The 20,739-nt window shown below is 33.4% G+C and overlaps 3 protein-coding genes and 1 long non-coding RNA gene across 57 annotated transcripts in view; 1 reads left to right on the forward strand and 3 right to left on the reverse strand.

Moving 5' to 3' along the window:
• LOC139810479 (uncharacterized) overlaps positions 1–20,739 on the forward strand; it is a 139,867-nt gene that overhangs the window by 98,898 nt on the left and 20,230 nt on the right. For 33 of the 50 annotated variants that reach the window (XR_011731359.1, XR_011731360.1, XR_011731357.1 and 30 more), the window contains 6 exons: positions 10,589–10,759; positions 12,622–13,096; positions 13,382–13,628; positions 13,715–13,875; positions 15,006–16,527; positions 16,889–17,102. This is a non-coding gene — a long non-coding RNA (uncharacterized lncRNA). Of the gene's footprint in view, positions 1–10,588; positions 10,760–12,621; positions 13,097–13,381; positions 13,629–13,714; positions 13,901–15,005; positions 16,528–16,888; positions 17,103–20,739 lie in introns of all 50 variants that reach the window. The other 17 variants (XR_011731353.1, XR_011731372.1, XR_011731387.1 and 14 more) reach the window with 16 other exon arrangements.
• Positions 1–20,739, reverse strand: part of LOC139810478 (uncharacterized) — a 352,879-nt gene that overhangs the window by 32,489 nt on the left and 299,651 nt on the right. The window contains exon 3 of the mRNA XM_071774073.1: positions 18,117–18,332. Within this exon, the coding sequence (XP_071630174.1) occupies positions 18,117–18,332 (216 nt within the window). The remainder of the gene's footprint in view (positions 1–18,116; positions 18,333–20,739) is intronic.
• On the reverse strand, positions 535–7,022 carry LOC139810459 (uncharacterized). Of its 5 annotated transcripts, none has more exons than XM_071774030.1 (9): positions 6,328–7,022; positions 5,516–5,635; positions 5,304–5,421; positions 4,861–5,071; positions 2,196–2,312; positions 1,895–1,985; positions 1,676–1,818; positions 1,404–1,536; positions 535–713 (listed from the first exon to the last, which is right to left on the reverse strand). In XM_071774030.1, the coding sequence occupies exons 1-9, from the start codon at positions 6,541–6,543 to the stop codon at positions 660–662; spliced, it is 1,203 nt and encodes a 400-aa protein (XP_071630131.1). In that variant the 5' UTR covers positions 6,544–7,022; the 3' UTR covers positions 535–659. The 5 variants fall into 5 exon arrangements, with proteins under 5 accessions (XP_071630131.1, XP_071630130.1, XP_071630134.1 ...); XM_071774029.1 differs by having other exon boundaries at positions 4,861–5,122; XM_071774033.1 differs by lacking the exon at positions 5,516–5,635.
• LOC139810472 (uncharacterized) lies at positions 7,130–10,536 on the reverse strand. The gene is made up of 9 exons (XM_071774063.1): positions 10,095–10,536; positions 9,465–9,584; positions 8,951–9,068; positions 8,407–8,668; positions 8,179–8,295; positions 7,833–7,923; positions 7,621–7,763; positions 7,397–7,529; positions 7,130–7,283 (listed from the first exon to the last, which is right to left on the reverse strand). The coding sequence occupies exons 1-9, from the start codon at positions 10,236–10,238 to the stop codon at positions 7,230–7,232; spliced, it is 1,182 nt and encodes a 393-aa protein (XP_071630164.1). The 5' UTR covers positions 10,239–10,536; the 3' UTR covers positions 7,130–7,229.

Genomic DNA, 20,739 nt, shown 5'->3' on the forward strand with positions numbered 1-20,739 from the left:
CTACGTCTCTCTCTTAATTAGATAACAGAATAAAATCCTGTATCCCGATTACAATTTAATACCATGCACATAATCAAAATTATAGTAAGCTAAAATTTACATCAATTCACAATGAACTGTGTGACTCGAGTGATGTCCGTCGCTATCAACATCAGAAATTCTTTGTTATTTTATTATTAATTACGTTTAGAGTAAGTACAACATTGCAAAGTAAGACAGCGATACAATCTAAATAATTTAAAAAAATAGTTCTTTTTACTGTCGCCTTTTTATTGTAATACAATTCTAAAACTGTTACTGAAATATAAAATCCTCCCTCGATGCAATAATAAAACCGTTAAATATATACTGAATATATACGTATAAATATAGCATAAAATAAAAAGAAAATATAAATTAAAAATGTGCAGATAAAGATGATAATGTGTAGTATAGATATTTATATAAAATTGCATAATTTGAAAATTATAGTGTTCAAACTACTAATTGTTTTTCCAAAGAAATTTTTGTACTGTAATAAAAACCATGGAGTAATTACATTGTGATACATTTTTATTTTTGTAATTACGTAATCCAATCCTTTGGTTTGTTATTAGTAATGTTATTCATCAGACGATTTTGTGACGATTGCATATTACTGCTGTATATATATTGCATAATTATTTACGAACCGAGTACATAACCATACAATAAGACAATGACATACTAACAAGCTGAAACAAGAAATTTCTTTCATATTACTAATTTCTTTTCCTTATGTTTTATTTCATAATATTATGCTTTCTTAAAATTTTTCTATATATGTGCTTTCGACTTTTGTGTAGTAACACTTTCGTACTTTTAAATTTCATTACTATATATACAGGGTGTCACCTAATTCGTCCACTATTTACAGCGATATTCCTTATCAAAAATTGAGTCGAAAAGTCCTGAGCCATTTTTTTCTATAATGCTTAATTATTGAGTAAAGTTAATCCACTCAGTGCCGCCCTAAGCCGGCCGTACGTACGTCAGAGTACGTACGCGCGTAGCATGACTTATACGCCCGGCTAAAAGACAGTGCTGATTGGATTGACTTTATTCAATAATTACTGCTTTATTAAACATTATAGAAAGAAATGGCTCAGGACTTTTCGACTCACTTTTTGATAAGGAATATCGCTGTAAATAGTAGACGTGAATTAGATGACACCCTATATAATGCTATACTTTTATCTAAAAAATTATACTTTGTTCCTAATAAATAGTATAATTATGAAAACAATGGAATAGAAGATAAATCTTATAAAAAAAGAAGAAGTTACTTCAAAATACAAAATACATTTTTTGATAATATATAGGTACGTAGTATGATAAAATATACGTATGTATATATTTTCTATATAATATGTACGTAATATTACCGTGGCTAAACCTTCTAACGACATAACAAATAAGCCGCCAACGATTATCTTGCTGTTCTTCGTGCTTTGTCGTAATGTCATGAGTAATAATTTCTGGGCGTATAGCGGTGCTCTGTACCATTGTGTGCTATAACTATATATTAATATATATATATATATATAAATTGTTTGAAAGATTTAAAATTATTTGCTGCAGGTAGGATATTGTGTAATACATAAAATACTTTTTTGTAAAGTAAAAATTATCATGTTATTTATTAAAATGCACTCACATTTGTTGAAAAAAATACTCGCTATGGTCAATTATATCCTGCCCGAAATAGTTCATAAAAAAACCATATGCCACATGAGAGTATACAAATAAACCGGTTGCAATAGCTTCGAATATATTAAGCATCGTGACTGCCTCAAATAACTATCATCAATAAATATAATATTGTCAGACCATTTATGATATTTATCTTTGATGCTATTTTAAAAGTGTTACTCACACGAAACATATTAACACTCGCCGAACCCACACCAAACACAAATAGAACAAAATAAGATGTCGAAAATTTATGTTGCATATTCTCGACGAATCTTGAAAAGTTAAGGCAATAATGTACGTTACAAGTAAATAAAAAATTATGCTTTATAACGATAATGTGTAATATTATAATATAATATGCAATATTAAATGCAACGAATACATATATGATCTTGTTACGCTTATAAAATGTTATTAAAATTTTTTATTTTAGCCTCAACGCAAAACAATTATAAGTATTTCAAAGTATGTCAAGTACTTACTCTAAACAATGTTGATGAGTGCTAAAAGCACTTAACAACTTAGTACAAAGTCTGCATTTAGTTTTTGAGGGTGTTGTTTTCGATGAGCATGTGTCGAACGCACATGTTAAGCGATAGCTGTCAATACAATTATGTCTTTATTGAGAACATACAAATTGTAACCGATAAGAAAAATATTAAAAAAATAAACTTGCTAATTGATTATAATATATTCGATCTATTTTCCACAAAATAGTAATGCTTATAGCATATTGCCTACTTGAGATTAAATGTTACAAAAATTAAACTTAAAATATCGTCTATATAATTGGTAAGACTTTAAGAGACTCGTTTTTCCGATTTTGATGAAATTTACAGGTATATGTAGTATTTACTAAATGTAGTCGGAACCACTAGTGCGAAATTGCGGAAATGCCTAGTTTTGGTAAAACTGAAGATTAAGGGCGACCTCACCGATTTCAATGATCTTGATGTATGTTGTCAAGGTCATGACCCCGAGTGACCTTCAGAAGGTTTTAGCCGTCGCTCGCTATTCGTTAAAAAGTTATTAACAAAAAAAGTTTGGAAAATATAGCAGCTATTTTGAGTATTGGAAGGCATAAATGACTAATATATATGTCGAAATAGTTCACGCATACACTTTCCACGCAAAACAAGGTGCCACATGGGTTCGTGACGCGCTTTACAAGCTCGAAATATATAAACTTTCTTAGTTTATTGTAATTCTTTATCACCCCTCTGCGGTCACATGGGTTCGTGGCGCGCTTTAAAAGTATTTAAGGGGATCCTGAATACCGAAAATTACAGTCAAAGCTCGTTCTTTGAAACGGCTTTATAGATCCCAAAATCTTTTTACAGAAGTAAAATATAGGTACTAATAAAGCGTGGAAATGTAAAATAATTAGTAATAATTGAAAAAAATGTAAAAATGGATAACCTTATTTTCTAATATAAACAGTTGTATAAGTAATATGTACGAAATAAAATGTTCCCACTCTTCAGAAGACGTGCATAAACAATAACGTACCTTTGAAATTGAGATTGAAAGCCTGGAATAAAATTGAGAGCTTCGAAGAAATTATAACCTATAACCATGTCTATCCTTGTCTATCATCATTGTCTATACAAGGACAGATATAGAATTTGGTCGGTAATACTGACGACTCCAGGATCCCCTTAAGTGTTTAAAGCGTGTCAACTAACCTATGTAGGTTAGTGACGCGCTTTAAAAGTATTTAATTGTTTAAAGTGCGTCAACTAACCTATGTGTTTAAAACGCGTCACTAACCTACATGGGTTAGTTGACGCGCTTTAAACACTTCAATACTTTTAAAGCGCGTCACTAACCTATGTGTTTAAAGCGCGTCACTAACCTACATGGGTTAGTTGACGCGTTTTAAACATTTAAATACTTTTAAAGCGCGTCACTAACCTACATAAGTTAGTTGACGCGCTTTCAACACTTAAATACTTTTAAAGCGCGTCCTTCCGAAGGTCACTCAGGAAGGTGACCTTGACAACATATGTCAAGGTCAAGGTCATCGGAGGGTGGTCCCTATTACTGCATAATTACCGTTCTTTATGCCTTCCAATACTCAAAATAGCTGCTATATTTTCCAAACTTTTTTTGTCAATAACTTTTTAACGAATAGCGAGCGACGGCTAAAACCTTCTGAAGGTCACTCGGGGTCATGACCTTGACAACATATACAAAGGCCATTGAAATCGGTGAGGTCGCCCTTAATCTTCAGTTTTACCAAAAAACTAATTTTCCTACATTTTTCGCTCTGTAAGCACCTCGTTTCACGTAGAAAATAAGTTAGAAACCCGTGTGGAACCGTACAATAATAGACCTCATTTCGCACCGTAAGTATATATATATAGGGGGCGATGTGTGGAGTGGACCTCGCTAGAGTTCCTCTAGTAAGAGTTAGAACACCGTCCGCCATTAATGGGGAATTATGCGAACGATCGAGAGAGACAGCCTCCCCACTCGTACTTTTCATGGGTCTTTGTCTCGCTCCCACTTATAGCTTTGTCTCACTCCCACTAACGTTTTCCCCATTAATGGCGGAACCAATCAGAAGTCAGACTGAGGTGTCCTAACTCTTACTAGAGGAACTCTAGACCTCGCTTCGCGTGGAAAGTTGGAATCCCATGTGGAACCGTACAATAATAGACCTCGTTTCGCACCGTAAGTATATATAGGGAGCGATGTGGAGTAGACCTCGCTTCGCGTGGAAAGTTGAGAACCCTTGTGGTTACGTTCTATTTATAAAACTTCTATTGTTAATAACTTTTGCTAATAACCTTTTAATAAACAACGAGCGACAATATCGAAAAATGTAATGAGAAAATTTAGCTTCTTTGATTTCTTGTTTTTTCTTTTCATGTTATTTTGACAACATATTAGATATATGTACAGTTATCCGATACAATAATAAAATAAAACATTTCAGCAAAATATTTTTGAACTCCAATTGTTTTTTCATATCAAAATCTTGAAAAATGTTAATTAGTCTGAATAATTAAAATTTGTATTTATCAAAAACTAGGCACTTCCGCAACTCCAGACTAATATGGAGTTGTAAACTACATTTAGTTGAAAAATCGAAGGGGAGGGGTAGCCTTCTAAAGTTAAGCCGAGAATTTCACATTGTTTCACCTGATAAGTTCGAACAATGCACAAGAATGCTGTACAAATATCATGTACATGTTTTCCGTCGCCATAATTACCGTCATACCTACAAAAGCGGCTATTATAATGATAAGTGAAATCAAGTAAAAATATCTGTCTTGATCGAGAAAGCATTCTATTTGTACTGGAAGTTGTCGTTGACGAGGCTCATCTAATGGCATTATAAGATCGAGAAAATCTGGTACAAATATAATTAAAAGAAAGATAAATGTTCCTGGATAAACGATCGCTGAAAATATTCAAATTTAAAAGATAATATTTACAATAACTAGTAATATATATTTACGTGATAATTTGTTTTCAGGCATCTCTGACAGATACTTCTTTCAATTTAATTCTTTATTTATTTTTAAATAAAGTTTAAATCCTATAAACATTATTAAATGAGAACCGTGTTCTATTTTACTTACATCCAGACAAGATTGCATAAAATCTTGTTTTATATGCATATTTTTTAATTATTTTCAGTTCGTCCATGTTTCTTATCAATTTCCAATCGCAATGAATTTGATCAAACAGATTCTTCACCTACGATTATAAACAATGAGAGATTAAAATATTAAGTAAATATTTCATAGAATCACTTCTAATTAACTTCTTAAAATTGATTCAGATGACTCACGTGATTAGAATTAAAATACACTGTATTATATTTCAGAAGACAAACCATAAAAAGAATGCTAAATGAGAAAACTTCAATAAACAGCGATGTACTATATTCGTGCGTGATAAATGTTGCCAACTAAAAACAGAATTCTTAATTCATTCTTAAATTCTTTTTCTTAATCAAATATGCAAATATGTTTTATTTTGTGCGTAGAAGTCAAACAGTAATGTAGAATGTGCAATTTATAACGTGCCTGTAAATCTATACCAAATATACGTTGTAATCTAGATATGATTTTTATATTCTTTTATATGTGGAGGGTGTTCTATTTTAATCTATCACCCTTTTTATCTTTACAGGTTGAATAAAAAAATATATTTAGACAAAATCGTACAATTCTTATAATTTATAAGTTACTCGATTACTTTCTGTAATTTAATACTCAATTTTTAATATTTTACATATATTTTTTGATAAATTTGTAAAGCACACATTTGTGATTCCAATAAAATACTGTTTTAATTAAATGATACAAATAGAAATTAAGCTTCATCTTACTCCATCTATATAAAACATATGACATGCATTTTGTTTTTATTCTTATTCTTCTCACGATTTTTAAACTTTGTCGTGTATTGTTTTCACTTTTTCAGATGTTTATGGCACAATTACTCGCAAAACCGCGTGTATGTACATGATGTGTAAATGTGAGCAGTATATTAAGCTCCGTGCAGTATATTATGGTCCGTGATGTGCTCGCTAAACCTGCGCGGATCAGTCATCCCTATGGGAATAATAGAACAGATGCAACGATCACAGAGGCCTACCTGCAGTAGTATGGTTTGAATGAGAATGAAGGACACGCAGAGCACTCGAACCATTCGACGTTCTGGCTTTTGATACGGCCACAGACCGATCGACTCCATTAGATGTCGGGTGATGTAGTACTCATTGTTGAAGAAATCCATTCCGATTGGTAGTCGCTGCGATTTTGTGCACGCAGATTTGCAAAGATTACGCGCGATCCTATACCATTCTACCATTACCGGAATATTTTAGTAGCTATTACAAACTTATTGCATGCATTTTCCGCGTTATAATGACGATAATGCGTGGCATTACGAAGAATCTGAGATACCGGGTGGACAATTTATAAATTAACTTATTGCCAAACGGTCTTTAAAGCAAGATTGGATAAGTCATTCGACTATCGTGCACCGTGGACTACCAAGAATCTGATTGTAACGTAAGGCAACTAAATTACATGTTTAATGTAACCACCGGTGGCTTTCTCAGGGGTGGAACGGTAGCAGTTACCAGAATTTTTACGCACGCGCGATGCGACAAAAAATTTCTTACATTCACGGTGGTTTGTGCGCAGGAGAGCGTGACGGAGGGTTTCTCTTCCAGAGAAATGTCTCGCAAATACGTTACGATACCGACAAGCTAGAGAAGATACGTGTGAAACCGTTATTTTTGAAATTACTTTTACAAATTGTACGAAAGTGTATTTGAAGAAGATATCATCGATGCATTGTGTGAAGGACATTCGAGTGTGTTCTGTTTCAGAAAGCCATAAGTGAGAAAAATATATTTCATTGTGATAAATGATAGTAAAAAAGTCTCGCGTGTCATGCTGAAGTAAGTTTTATTGCGTGATAGCATTCTTTAAAGTATAAAAAAGGGATTATAGACGATCGTAGCCATATTTTTGTCATATCGATATAAATCATGTCCGGGTGGAATAGAGTAGCATAGAGTATGACAAAGACGAGTTAATAAGCTATAATAAAATTTATATTATTTTGCATTATTCATGCTAAATACATTTTATTTTATACATATCCAAAATAATTATTTATGTTTAAATATATTTATTCATAATAAAATTATTACCGTAGCAATTCCGTCCATTGAGAATGTAAATATATGGCCAACATCGAATAAGATATTCTTTGAAGATCTGTGTAGTATAAATAATATTTTCTTTTGAATATGTGGAGACACCGTGTACCATTGTACATTATAACTATAAACATAAATAATTTATAAATATGTAATAGATATTATATTTCACTTGCTAAAACAAGTAAGCTGTTCATTTTTAATTCGGCACTTACGTTTGTGCAAACACGTCGGCACTGTTGTCTATCAAGTTTTGACCAAAATAATTAACCCAAAACATATAACATAAATGAGCAAAGACGAATATACCAAAATAGGTTATTTGGCTCGTGTGTTTTGATTCAATTGCTTTCAAGAGCTAAGATTGAGCAAAAAGTATGAGTCTCTCAATTAAGCTAGAAATCACACTAACACAAGTTTTACTCACTTCAAATAAATTAATGCTTAAAGAAGCTATCCCAAATATGCACAAAATAAAGTAGGAGATAGAAAAAGTAGAGCATAAACATTCGGCGAATCTTGAATATAAGAGAAGAAAATCATAAACATGCACGTGTACGTGTATGCGAATCTTCCATGTATATATAATTTATAAAAATTTAATATATATGTATAATATATACATATATCTTATCTTTTTACGGAACATCGATTTTATCAGTTTATGGATACATGCTTTAAAATATAATCTAGCGTATATACGTAAGTCGTTTAAATATAAGTAAGCTTTGAATATATTATCTGCACCAAATTATCCTTAAATTAATACGCACTCTAAAGATCGTCTGTGAATTTTAATAGCTTTAGACAATTTAACACAGATGGTGCACTTTGATTTAAACATACTCATCTGTTGCAAACGATCGTCGAATGCGTTCAAGATACGATGGCTAAAACAATGCCAATCGCATAATTTATAACAATTCAGAAATTGACAATATATATATATATAACAATGAATACGTATTATTATATATAATACGTAATAACAAACATCTTACCTAGTAAGCTTCAATAATCCGCAAGCGTGTTGTATGAATATCGCATATAACGTTTCAAAGGTCAATATTATGGTTACATCTATAAGAGTGATTACTAAGATGTTTATAATAATAAAGAGAAAATATTTTTCCTGGTCGAAAAAGGTTTCGATTGCGATAGGCAATTGATGTCGCCGAGGCTCGTTCAATGGTGCCACAATATCGAGAATGTCCGGTACGAAAAACAATAAATTGAAAACCAGAATGCCAGAATATAGACAGACTAAAACCAGTGAATAATAATGTATACATATATATATCGATGATATATCAATAACGGATTAAGAAAAATTAACATTGATCATTAATTAGCTGTTTTAATAGATATTTAACATAATATTTATCTGTTTTCGTAAACATTTTTAAAAGTAAACTATTATAAATGAGCTAGTGTGATAATATTGTGAAATATAATAATAGCAAGATACATTACATATTTTTTAATTATAATAAAATAAAAGTAACAAGTACATGCAAATTCTCATAATATGAGTTTTGTTCTCACATCCTGCAATGATAGTACATAATCTCCCTTTATTCGCGTATTTCTGTATTATTTCTATTTCCTCTGCATCAGTTAGAGCATGCCAGTCATATAGGACTTGTTCGAAAAGACACTTCACCTGTCAATTAAGTACCATAATTGCTTGCAATAGTTAATTTTACTGTCAATGTATAATTCTATAATATTTAATAAAAATAATATTGTGATAAAGACATTATTAAAAATGCAACACTATTGACAATGGGAGCTTTCCAGTAAGCGACACAAGTCGACACAAGCATCGTACGTTCTATCTTTCTTTTTTGGCAATGAGTAACAAAGACAAAACAACATTTGTGTCGCCTTGTGTCGCTTGCTGGAAAGCTTCCAATAATTCTCTGTGCAAGATATTGCAAATGCTAATTAGAATCAAGTAATTACTATTATATTTGAACAATGTATAGCTTGTGAAACATTTTGTATTGTTGACCATTTTATGCTTTGTTATTGTGGAAGATTTTATTGATTAACTCACTTGTTCCGATTTGAAATATAGCACATTATATTCTACAGTGCAGACAAGAATAATAAAAGAGAAGGAAAATACTTTTGTAAGAAGATCCCTACTGTATTCAATCGTAACAAAGCTCATCAACTGAAAGTAATATTGTTTAATATTTATTATCATTAACAATCATTTTTAGATTATTTTAAATCTATATGATCATTTAATGTACAATAATAATTTTAATTATAATATTTAATATATTAGTATTTACAAGCAATTTTTTATAAAAAATTAAAAAAAAAATTAGATATGTATAACTTAAATAAATCTTATAAAAAATAATAAGTAGTAACAATAATAGTAATAACAATAATAGTACATTATATAGAGTAAGGGCTCGTGCACAATGAGAGGAATAAGAAAAAAGGAATTAAACATAGAGAGAATTCCGTGTCTTGAAAAAAGAAAGAAGACCATGTTGAAAAAAGATGCAACTATGAATTCTCTCTATGTTTAATTCCTTGTTCCTTATTCTTCTCATTGTGCATGAGCCCTAATAACCAGAGCACACACACACACACACACACACACACACACACACACACACACACACACACACACACACACACAAAATATATATATTAAAGATATGTATACCTGTGCAATTATACCTTCTACCAGAAAAAATGATATAAGAATCATTTTAATCCTTCTAGATCCTGGCTTTTGATAAGGCCATAGACCAATTAACGACATGAGAAGGCGGTTGAAATTGAAATAGCGATTTTCAAATAAATGCATTTCGATTTGCACGTTGGAACTTTGAACTACATGAGCATAGAATAAAAAAATCCCTCTTATTTCTTTTTTTCTTTGAAACTGTTTTTTTTTCTGGTTTGTTGGCTCTTAGTGCATTGTTATCCGAGATAATGTTGGTATATTATCTGATACCTTTTAAATTGAAAAATTTTCTATACCTCACAAGAGGGGAAGTAAAAAATGTGCAGATCAATTTCGTTAATAGGTGTCTCTTTGCGCAGAACCATAGATAAAGGACACTAAGGAAATTATACATAATGACAAATAATCGTCGCATTAGGTGTGAAAGGAAATGTATTCTGTGAAAAGAAAAAAAATGTTCTTTCTTCCAGTTCGCGCAAACGCAGTAACGCGAGTCATCTTCGCAACTTATTGAACAAGAGTGCCATTCACGGTTGAACAGTCGGCCAGTACACATAGTCGTTATTTTTTCCCGAGGAACCGATTCTTCAGATCGTGCGTGTCACCATAAGACGTTTAAGTATTAAGTATTGATTAATATGGTAATTAACATCGATCAAACATGTTCACATTTCTAATAAATTCCAAATCGTGTAATTTATAAGTTTAGAATATAACATACCTACATGCAGGTATTGTGATCATTGTGCGTTTAAAAATACAAACAAATTGTAGATTATAACTTATAAAAATTATTCCTGCTATTGAAGAAACATTCTCAATATATCTTCTTCGTGATATTTGTAGATGTCATTGTTATCATTCTAATCGCAAAAGTGTAAAAACAGTGATTGTTGCGTTTTTATCGTTACACTGAGAAAAAAATGTGTTAATCCTAAAAAATAATTAGTCCGATACAAGCAACTAAATATTTTAGGTAGTTTAACTAAACGTTAGTTAAATTAATTAATTCTTAATTAAAAAATTTTAAAGATTGACATGAATGCATTATACCTTTTTTAGTGCAACTTAATAATTGTTGAAACAACTTAATGTTTAGTTAACTAACTAACATGTTTAGTTGCTCGTATCGGACTAAATGTTTTTTGGGATTAACAAATTTTTTTTCTCAGTGTAGTTTCCAGATTATTATCTCAAAAAGTCTTGTGACAATAGGCATTTTTACAAATGTTTTATAAAATAACATTTTATAAAACAACTAGCTGGTTACCCGGGCTTCGCCCGGGAGTCGTTTTTCTTCAAACGACTTCATTTGTATTTCAATATCCTTAATCGAAAAAAATTCCTTTATCAGACAATAGCTTATCAAGCAAAAATCAATTAAATAATTAATGTTTTTACTAAAATGATTTCTACTAATTGTAGATATTTATTATTTCCATTTTGTTCTATCGGTTAGTTAATTCTTCTACGGAACTTTTGCAAATTTTAAGATCCTGCTTTTTTTTTTCGTTGGAAAAGGAAAATGTTTACGCATACCCTAAGGCCGGTTCCCAGCGTTATGCCGGACTTATTCACCGACTAAAAACCTCCCCCGGCCCCCAACCCCATAACTATCAATCCCATAATAAAAGTTTAAAACTCAAGCATCTGGAATGTGTTGTTCAAACGGAAAAGTTAACCGCGTTAACTACCGCTTTTAAATCAGCCACCCGATACACTTTTTATGTTTATGCAGTCAGGAATTACATCAGAATCAAAACATTTCCTACAAAACATTCGGTCAATTATTTACCGAAAAATTGAAAAAATTTCGGATAACGGTTCCCAAAAAAATCGGTAATAAAAAACTCTACACTCTATAACACTCCCCAAAAAATTCTACCCCTATTTTATACTTTCATCGGTCAATTATTTTCCAAAAAATTGGAAAAATTTCTGATACCGGTTTCCCAAAAGATCGATAACAAAAAATTATACACTTTATGGTACTCCCCGAGAAATTTTATCCCTGATTCATATACAATTCTTTAAAATTCGGTCAATTATTTCCCGAAAAATTGGAAAAATTTCGGATACCGGTTCCCAAAAAGATCGGTAACGAAAAACTATGCACTCTATAACACTCCCCGGAAAATTCTACCCTTATTTTATATACTTTTGGTAAAAATTCGGTCGAATAGTTTAAGAGTGTATAAAGAACATACATACATACATACATACATACATACATACAGACATTCTATTTTATATATATAGATAGATACTTACAATTAATGTGATTTATAATTGGTATTAAATTATCAATTGAATGTTACCTAACGTTGACTCATCACGCACAACTAAACCGCGTTTGAGCCCATTTTCCCTTGTTACTCGTAAATTTTAATATCAAGAGTCTTTAATTAATTCCATTTATTTGAATTAATATGATATTACAATAACAATTATTTTTATACGAAATCCTTTCTACAGCTTTATTCAAACAACAGGTATTTTACAGGTATCCCGGTTTGACGATTTTTTTCGGACGACAACGCTCATGCACAGAACATCGCATATCCACGCATTTAGAAGAGTGTGTTGCATGCACAATAGGAAGGCGAAATGGGGATCGACTCATTTTGTGATGCATGCATCTCTTCGTTGTGCGCTATATAGCTGGCACATAGCGCTGTTAGATGAGGCCTGGCATAATTGTGCAATACGTGGTACCTCGCATATCTCAGCGTGCATCCTTCCTTCCGTTTCGCCCTTCGAGAGCTACACTGCATACCTACCAAGCGCAACTTACTCAATGTCGACGAATAACGGGGCGAGTTGCACGTCGATACGTTGATTCGCGCGTACCGTATAGCTGGCAGACGAAATGTTCGTTCTTCCAAACGACTAAATCGGCATCGATTGGCATCATCAAACGCACACAAAATGATGTCCACTCGACTTCCAAATCAATTTATAGCAAATCACGTCGAAACGTAAGTAGAAAAATGCGTACGAAATGAAATCATATCCCGTATTGTCAATGATAAAATGTTGTTTGTGTATGTGCATACTTCATTACATACCTAATACATACTTTACAATAATCTTTCAAATGTTCTTATAAATAATATTATTACGGTTGAAATACATTATATATTGTTATACTTGTATTTTTACATTGATTTACATTTTGTTCTCTTTTGTATATCAGATGTTATTAAATTCTTATGATTATTAGCAAGAAAATTTCATTGCTTGTAATAATTAATCTTTTACAGTTGAACGCGAAAAATCATTTGGGTCTTGTGAGATTAGTAAAAATTATCTCCTTCAGATTGCAAAATTCTTAAAAGACAGTAATAAATAAGATTCTGCCACATTCATAGACTATTTGATCATAACGATATGGCGATGAAACCGGTTACGAATAAACTTCGACGATCGTATAACAAAAAGTAGCAAAAGCCAAACTGTTAAGCATGTGTCTCTGATGAAAGCGAGAGAAATCGCTAAGAGTGGATTAAAGTGAGTACTAAATTAATAATTTAATTAGTTATACTATTTGTATCTTTCTATTTACGTAATATCTTAATGCGTGCATATTTTTTCAGATGGAACTTTTAACATTTTAAACGAGAACCTGTCAACCATTATCAATTAACTCCGAGAATCTGGATTGAGCATTTGAGCATCATGAGACACATTTCTGTCTATATTTTTAGTTTTAGATTAATAAGAAAATAATATCAAGAAAATATGATAGAGAGTTCAGGTAAGAAAATATGGAAATACATCAAGTACGAGATAAGCAATAAACTTCTATATTAAATTTTATGCAAATAGATTGTGAGATATTTATCATTTAAAGTAGACAGACAGACATGACTGTAATGCTATATGTAAGAGAAATACGAACTGCAGCGTTTTTATAATTTTAATACTCTCTTTCACATTTTTTCCTCTTTATAAGTTTGCTATTCTATTATTATAACAAGTCAGCTTAGAACTGGTTAAATAGGCTTTCTAAAACAAACGAGAAGATCCTCGAGCAGTTCAGTGTCACAACACGATTTGTAAAAGTACGTTTAATACGTTTATTATTAGATTCTTTGGTTCTTTTTGAGTTTTAGCAGAAAAGATTTATACATGACTGTCACTAACAAATGGCTTTTAATTAAATAGTTTTTCATTCTCTATATGGAAACTGCAAAATAACGTCGCATAATTTTTTCAACAACGATTTCAACTTAACAAAATTAAAAAATACGCAGCTTGCGAATACGAAGTATATAAGTGAAGAGGTCTGCGGCCAAAAATGTTTTCACATTATCGTGCTTACACTAAAAACAAATATATATGCGTTTATGTACATTAACGTAAATGCAAATGCAAGTTATGTAAATCTATTCTAACTTATTAACATCGATACCGTGCTAAAAGCTTAATGCATTGCACGACAACACTCTCACATTTTCTGTCAGTAAATCGATAAAAAAATATTGCTTTTTGTTACAATCTAGTTATACAGCATTCTAAACTGATAACAATATAAATTCTATTTTGTTGTATACAAGATATGTATATTTCATCTTTTTTTTCTTCAACTTTATACGGTTGTGCGTATATTAACGTGAAATGGCAGCATCAGATGCTAAATGCGGCTAGTACCTTGTATTCCCCTCACCTGCATAAATTAACGCATAATACGCGATGCGAGTCATCGTTTTGTACTTGGAGCAGTTAGGCCCCTTCGGATGCAGTTTCCTTCCCGAATTTATCGCCCGTCCGAATCGCGAACAAGTCCATATAACCCGTCCGTGATCTCGGTTCCCACCTAGCCCGCGTGCAAAACCTGCGCACTCGCCGCGCGCTGTTTTCATTCTTGTATAAATCTCATTGCAGGCAATATATATTTGCACACGGTATTCCTTTGGCCTTCTCGCTCATATCGACCATTGGAATTTATCTCGCTGACCAGACGCGAATAACCGAGATGAATCGTTGCCGTGCTGCCTTTTAATTTCATCCTTTATCGTTTTTATTGAACGTGCGTGAGATACAAGGTATTCTTGAGTCATCCTTATTCTTTTCAATATTTCAGATGCTTGATCACAATAGAATGAAGGTAAGATATATTAATATTCGAATATCTGGATAAGTTTATATGTTTATATATGCGTATTTTCAATATTAACTGTTTAACATTTAGAAAATATAACTTAATACTTTTATTAAATTGCACGTAATATTTCTATAATTTTAAAGAATAAAAGATATTAAGAAGCTCTAAAACCATTAGATGTACAAATATTTATAATCCAAGTGACTGATTATTGTGATAAATATTTTAATTAAAATTTTTTAAATCTCCGTATAAATATATTTTTTACGTGTGTATGTATGTGTATGCAAATAAATAACAAACCGAAGTAAATTATAAAAGGATTAAACTATGGAATCGTATCTAATATTCCTTGATGTAATTTTACATTCCTTGCAGCTAAAACGATCCGAGAGACGAAAGAGTTTCAGAAACAGCCGCGAAACAATAGGCATAACTTCTAACACGGTTGACACGCCGGTTACCGCAAGCCGAAAGCAGCTAATACAGCAAGTTATCCACTTAGAAATCCGACGGAACATTGCGAGAGAAGAGTTTGAGGAGTCGGAGGGTGCAGGAGGCTGTTACCAACTTTGGATAAACCGGACTAAGTTTCCTCTGGCTCGGTACTTACGAAACTGCCACGCGAAAACGTTCAAGTTTATTCTTCTCTCACGCACCGACAGAGAAATACTGCAGGCATCGATTTGTATAACGATTAAGTTAATTAAGCGCTTTAATGTGTTGTTTATCAAATCTCCCTTGAAGGTAACATGTCTTTAGAAACCACTGATGGCAAAAATGTTTAACAAAATAAATATACCCGAGTGGAAATTGGTCTAGCCAATCTGCATTTTACAGCTAATAACTGTATCACGCAGGCTAGATATGTTACCTAGCCATTGACTAGCTTATTAGCTATAATTTATGAATATAATTCTTCGCTGTTTAGTACTTACTCGATGGTGCAACAGAATTATTTTCATTTTTAGATACTTCAGCATTCTTTTCGTGATGAAGGATTACATATTGCTAATTGTACGTGATTTCTTAAGCTTTATCGTTTGTCACACAAAAAGAATATTTGATGTCGCAATGAAATATTTTATGTCAGGACTTTAAGCTGACAATTTGTGCCCTACAAAATGGTCCGTTGTGATATTTTATCGAGAAAATATTGGACCCAGTCAGGGATTTGAGATATTTCAGTGTGGTCCTGTTCTCTAAAGATAAGATTCTCGTTTTCCATCAAGGTCGCATATCCACGCAGTGACAAAGTGAACGTTTGCAATTTTCAAAGAATTATGTCGAATTTTTGTGAAAGTTAGTTTGAAGAAGTTTAATGTTTCTATGCTTTTCTCTCTGCTTCTTTCATTCTCTTCTTTTTCTTTCAACACTACTTTCTTATGTTACCTACTCTTATAACGTGTGATTAAAAAATTATATATTTATGGATACCTCGTTTAAAAAAAACTATTTTAATTTTAATAAGAAAATTATTTTAATTTTAAAATCAGTTTCGAGATGTAGAGAAGATGTAAAAAGAGGTAGTTTTATAAATATAGTTAAACTTCCGCTTTGGAATGTCTAAAGAAGTAGAATAACATTATAAAATAATCTAAAGAAGTAGAATAACATTATAAAATAATGTTATTCTACTTCTTATTAAATTTTATCTGAATAGGTCGCGCGCCAAGAGAAAATCGAAGAGTGTCTTCGACATCTCGTCAGAACGGGACCTTCTTCCGAGCAAACACATTTCCGGCATGTTGTATAACGCAAAAGTAAAGGAAGGATGGCGCGGAGAGGAGGAATAGTGTATGCAGACGCGAGCCTATATCAAAAGTTCGCTTCCGTTGGGGACCGCGAAAAAGGAGACGATGACATGGCTGCGTCAGGTAAGTTGACTCAGGACGAAATTGGTTTCGATGCGTGTCGGCGAATGTCGAACTTTCATCATGATACCTTCACTTAGATAGACATCACTGTACTTTCGCAGTTTTCATGAAAGGGAAAACTGCAGAAATTCTTCAAAGAAATATGCACGGAAAAAATATTCGTGCTTAACAAAAGTTTAAAACACAACTCGAAATTTACGTCTTTATACTCTTATGTTAAAATTGTTTTTCACATTATATAAAATGTTAATAAGAATGATATGATACACTGAGAAAAAAAATTTTCTGCATTTTAGTAAATATTATTTTGCATACAACTGTGACTACATTTACTAAAATGAATAAAATTTCCCTTTTTATTAGTATATGTGTACTCGCTGAGAAATCACAGTTGTATGCAAACTAATACTTACTAAAATGGAGAAAAATTTTTTCTCGGTGTACGATCATATGTCTATTATATGAAATTTTATGTTATTTTTAAAAAGATAATAAATTAGTTTATCTTCATGAAAGGAAACAATTTCGTAATTTTCTGAGAGAAATAAATTTAGCACGAAAAAAAACTCATTGTCAGAATAATTAAATCCTCTCGTGATTAACATAACGTCAGTCAAATCCTATGAGGCAATTAAAATGAACACTTGACAGATAATTTATTAAAGGTAATATGCGCTAAGTCCGCCATATTATGAGTTTTATAAAAATAAATATTTCTTTTAATATTAATCTATCGATATATCAAGATAAAATAGAATCAGTCCTTAACATTTTTAAAATGCCTGTAAATCACAGTTTTCTTCGTTTTAATTATATTTCATTTTTATTCAAAGGAATGCTGTTCTATAAGATTTATTTTGACTGTTAAAAATATTGTTCTTGTATGCCGCTTTCAAAGGCACACAGTATAATTTGCTGAAGATTCGGTGGTTATCTCAGTGTAAGTATCTCGCTGATAAATGTCACTGAGAGATATGCGGATATGAAAGGCATGCAAATAAAAGAGGTACTCACGATATCGAAGTCCAGATTCTCGGCAATCCAGTCGCGTCCTTGTTTAAATTCATCGTGGAGACCCATGATGTAAAGGGTATCGAGTCCATCGACGATAGTCGCGCCCATATTTGAGGCCCCGAAGATACTGGCACTGTGACCTCTCTTCGAGATTGGTCTTAATTCGTTTTTCCCCCATGCGTACCGCACGTAGTTGTCCCAGCCATGCTTCATCATCTGCGCCAAAAAATCGCGAAGAATTAATGCAAACCTTTCACTTAAAAAAAAATCTACTAAACTATTTCTACGATTTATATAAAATAATGTCAATTATCCACACAATTGCCGTGATATAATATTATAAATCATATGTTTTCTTTTTGAATCGTACTTTTTCTTCAGCACAAAAATTTAAGTTTTTTAGAGAATTTAGCATTAGAGCTACACGGCATTTCATATTAATAAGTAATATTGAAAATATAGATGTACCAAATGAAAAAATCAATATCTCGAAATTTTAGAATCTTCCTTCCATAATTAACGCACAGCCAAAGCATCAAGGATATATCAAGTTTATAGGATTATATGAACGCTTCACATGAGCCGTTCCGTGAATAACAAATATATTGCCCGGTCCGTTCGTTGACCGTTATTTCCGTTTCTCTTGATTTTTCGAGCCATTTGCCGAGCACCCGCGGTCATGGTCGCTTCATCACGTTTTTATGACGGCATAATTTAGGGGCAATATAATATCGAAAAGACCTGACCAGTGGCATTACCAGAAGGGCCTCTTTCTCTCTCTTCCTCCGACTGCGGTGGTAATAAAAAAAAAAAAAAGCGGAAATTAGATAGCACGAAGAATCTCTCGCGAGATGACAGTAGAAGAGAAACGCGTGTCATTTTACAATTATCTACGCCCTGAATCACATTTAAATGCGAATCCGATTTATTTTCTGCGACTTTTCACAACATATAATCATATTAAATGCATGGAAATAACATTACAGCTTTTAGGAAATATCATAATTTTAAGCTAATCTACTGAAATTGGGTGAACGACGAAATTCTCCATAGTCTCTGGACTATTGAAAGGGATGATAAGCTCGCGCGATAATCGCGCGAGGGTGGAAAAGCGTTGAGAGGCGAGCTGTCGCAGGAAGGATGCAAAATTCCGTGGCGCTCGAAAGGCGATGATGTCGCGTTATTACGTCGGGCTTAGAAAACGGGTTGGCGATGCAGAAAATTGCAGAGGACGATCGTATACGGGTTGGACGGCGGCATCACGCGTCGTTCAACGCCTTCCGCCATTATCCATGTAATCGTGGATAATTTGTTCCGTAGAAACCGCGGCGAATGCACGGCACATGTCGGATCTGTAGCCGGTAATCTGGTTAACATCCATGTTAGGATTAAACCATTAGCCTCGGTGTCGGTCGACGGATCGAAAGGGAATGGTGAGGAGCGACACGGGAGAGGAGGGGAGAGAGACAGGAAGATGCAAGGCGGACAAGGAGAAGGCAAAACCTCGTGTCGGACGTGTGGCCCCGTTCAATTATTCTCTCTTTGTTACGTCACTTCCGTGGTAACCGGATTCTCTCTCCCCGGACTCATCCGGAAGACCGGAGCTCCTTTTTCTTTCTTCTTTTCGCTTTTGTAATCCAAGAGTAATCCATTAAAACCATTTAATGCGGTTAAGCAGTAAGCACCGGCACGGAAAAAGCGGTGCGTCGGTCGCGCGCGAAATACGCGCGCGAGAGATGTCTATTTTAATCAGCAGTAAAATTATGCAAGATTCATTTTTACTTATTTACATTTGGAAAACTGAAACGCGCTAAGGCATCGAACGTATTCGATAATTATTGGGAGAAAAATAAATAAAAAACGATTGTATCCCTCTCGTTTTTAATTCTTTTTTTTTTCTTCCGACGCGCCGTTTTGACAAAAATGCGGGAATTTATTACGAAACTCGTATGCGTACTTAGTCCTGTATCCTAAATTTAATCCTCTAATTAATTCAAGCTTATAGATAAATTCATTATTTTACGCGCGTTACTCACGCGCAGACAAACCGCGGCAGGTCGGGGCATCGCACAGACGATATGAATTCTGTATAGAACTCCCCGCGGGAGCTCTCTCGCGTTTTGAGAGAGAGAAAATATCCTTTCAAATTGCCTATGCTCCACGCATTTCCATTAATAAACAAAATGCACGCTGGAAAGGAGGAAAAGCAGCGGCGCAGCGCTTCAGCGAAAAGGGAATGGAGGGCGGGGAGGAAGAGGTGGTGAGGGGAGAAGGGGAGGGGGCGGGGATTGCGGGGCGATACTCCGTCAGACGATTGAGTATGCATGGTATACACAAACAAAGCAAAAGCTTTGGATACTCCAGGGGAGATGCACACAAATGCGCATCGGTGCACGGTCTGTGCGTGTGCGCGCGCGCGGGGGTGTATTGCCGATACCGGGCACGTATAAGTGTACTTAACCGTGGCGCTTTTATTTCCTCTCTTTATTTCCCGCGGTTTTCAATTTACGTTATTTATTGCCCTTCCACGACCGTCCCAGTCGTCCCGCCGCGTCGGCGTCCCACCGTGATTTTGTGAAAGCTGCACCAGTGCACCCCAAACCCTCTGCCTCCGTCAACATAT

Source organism: Temnothorax longispinosus, chromosome 3 (assembly GCF_030848805.1).
Source record: "Temnothorax longispinosus isolate EJ_2023e chromosome 3, Tlon_JGU_v1, whole genome shotgun sequence".
In the NCBI taxonomy this organism is placed as follows: Eukaryota; Metazoa; Arthropoda; class Insecta; order Hymenoptera; family Formicidae; genus Temnothorax; species Temnothorax longispinosus.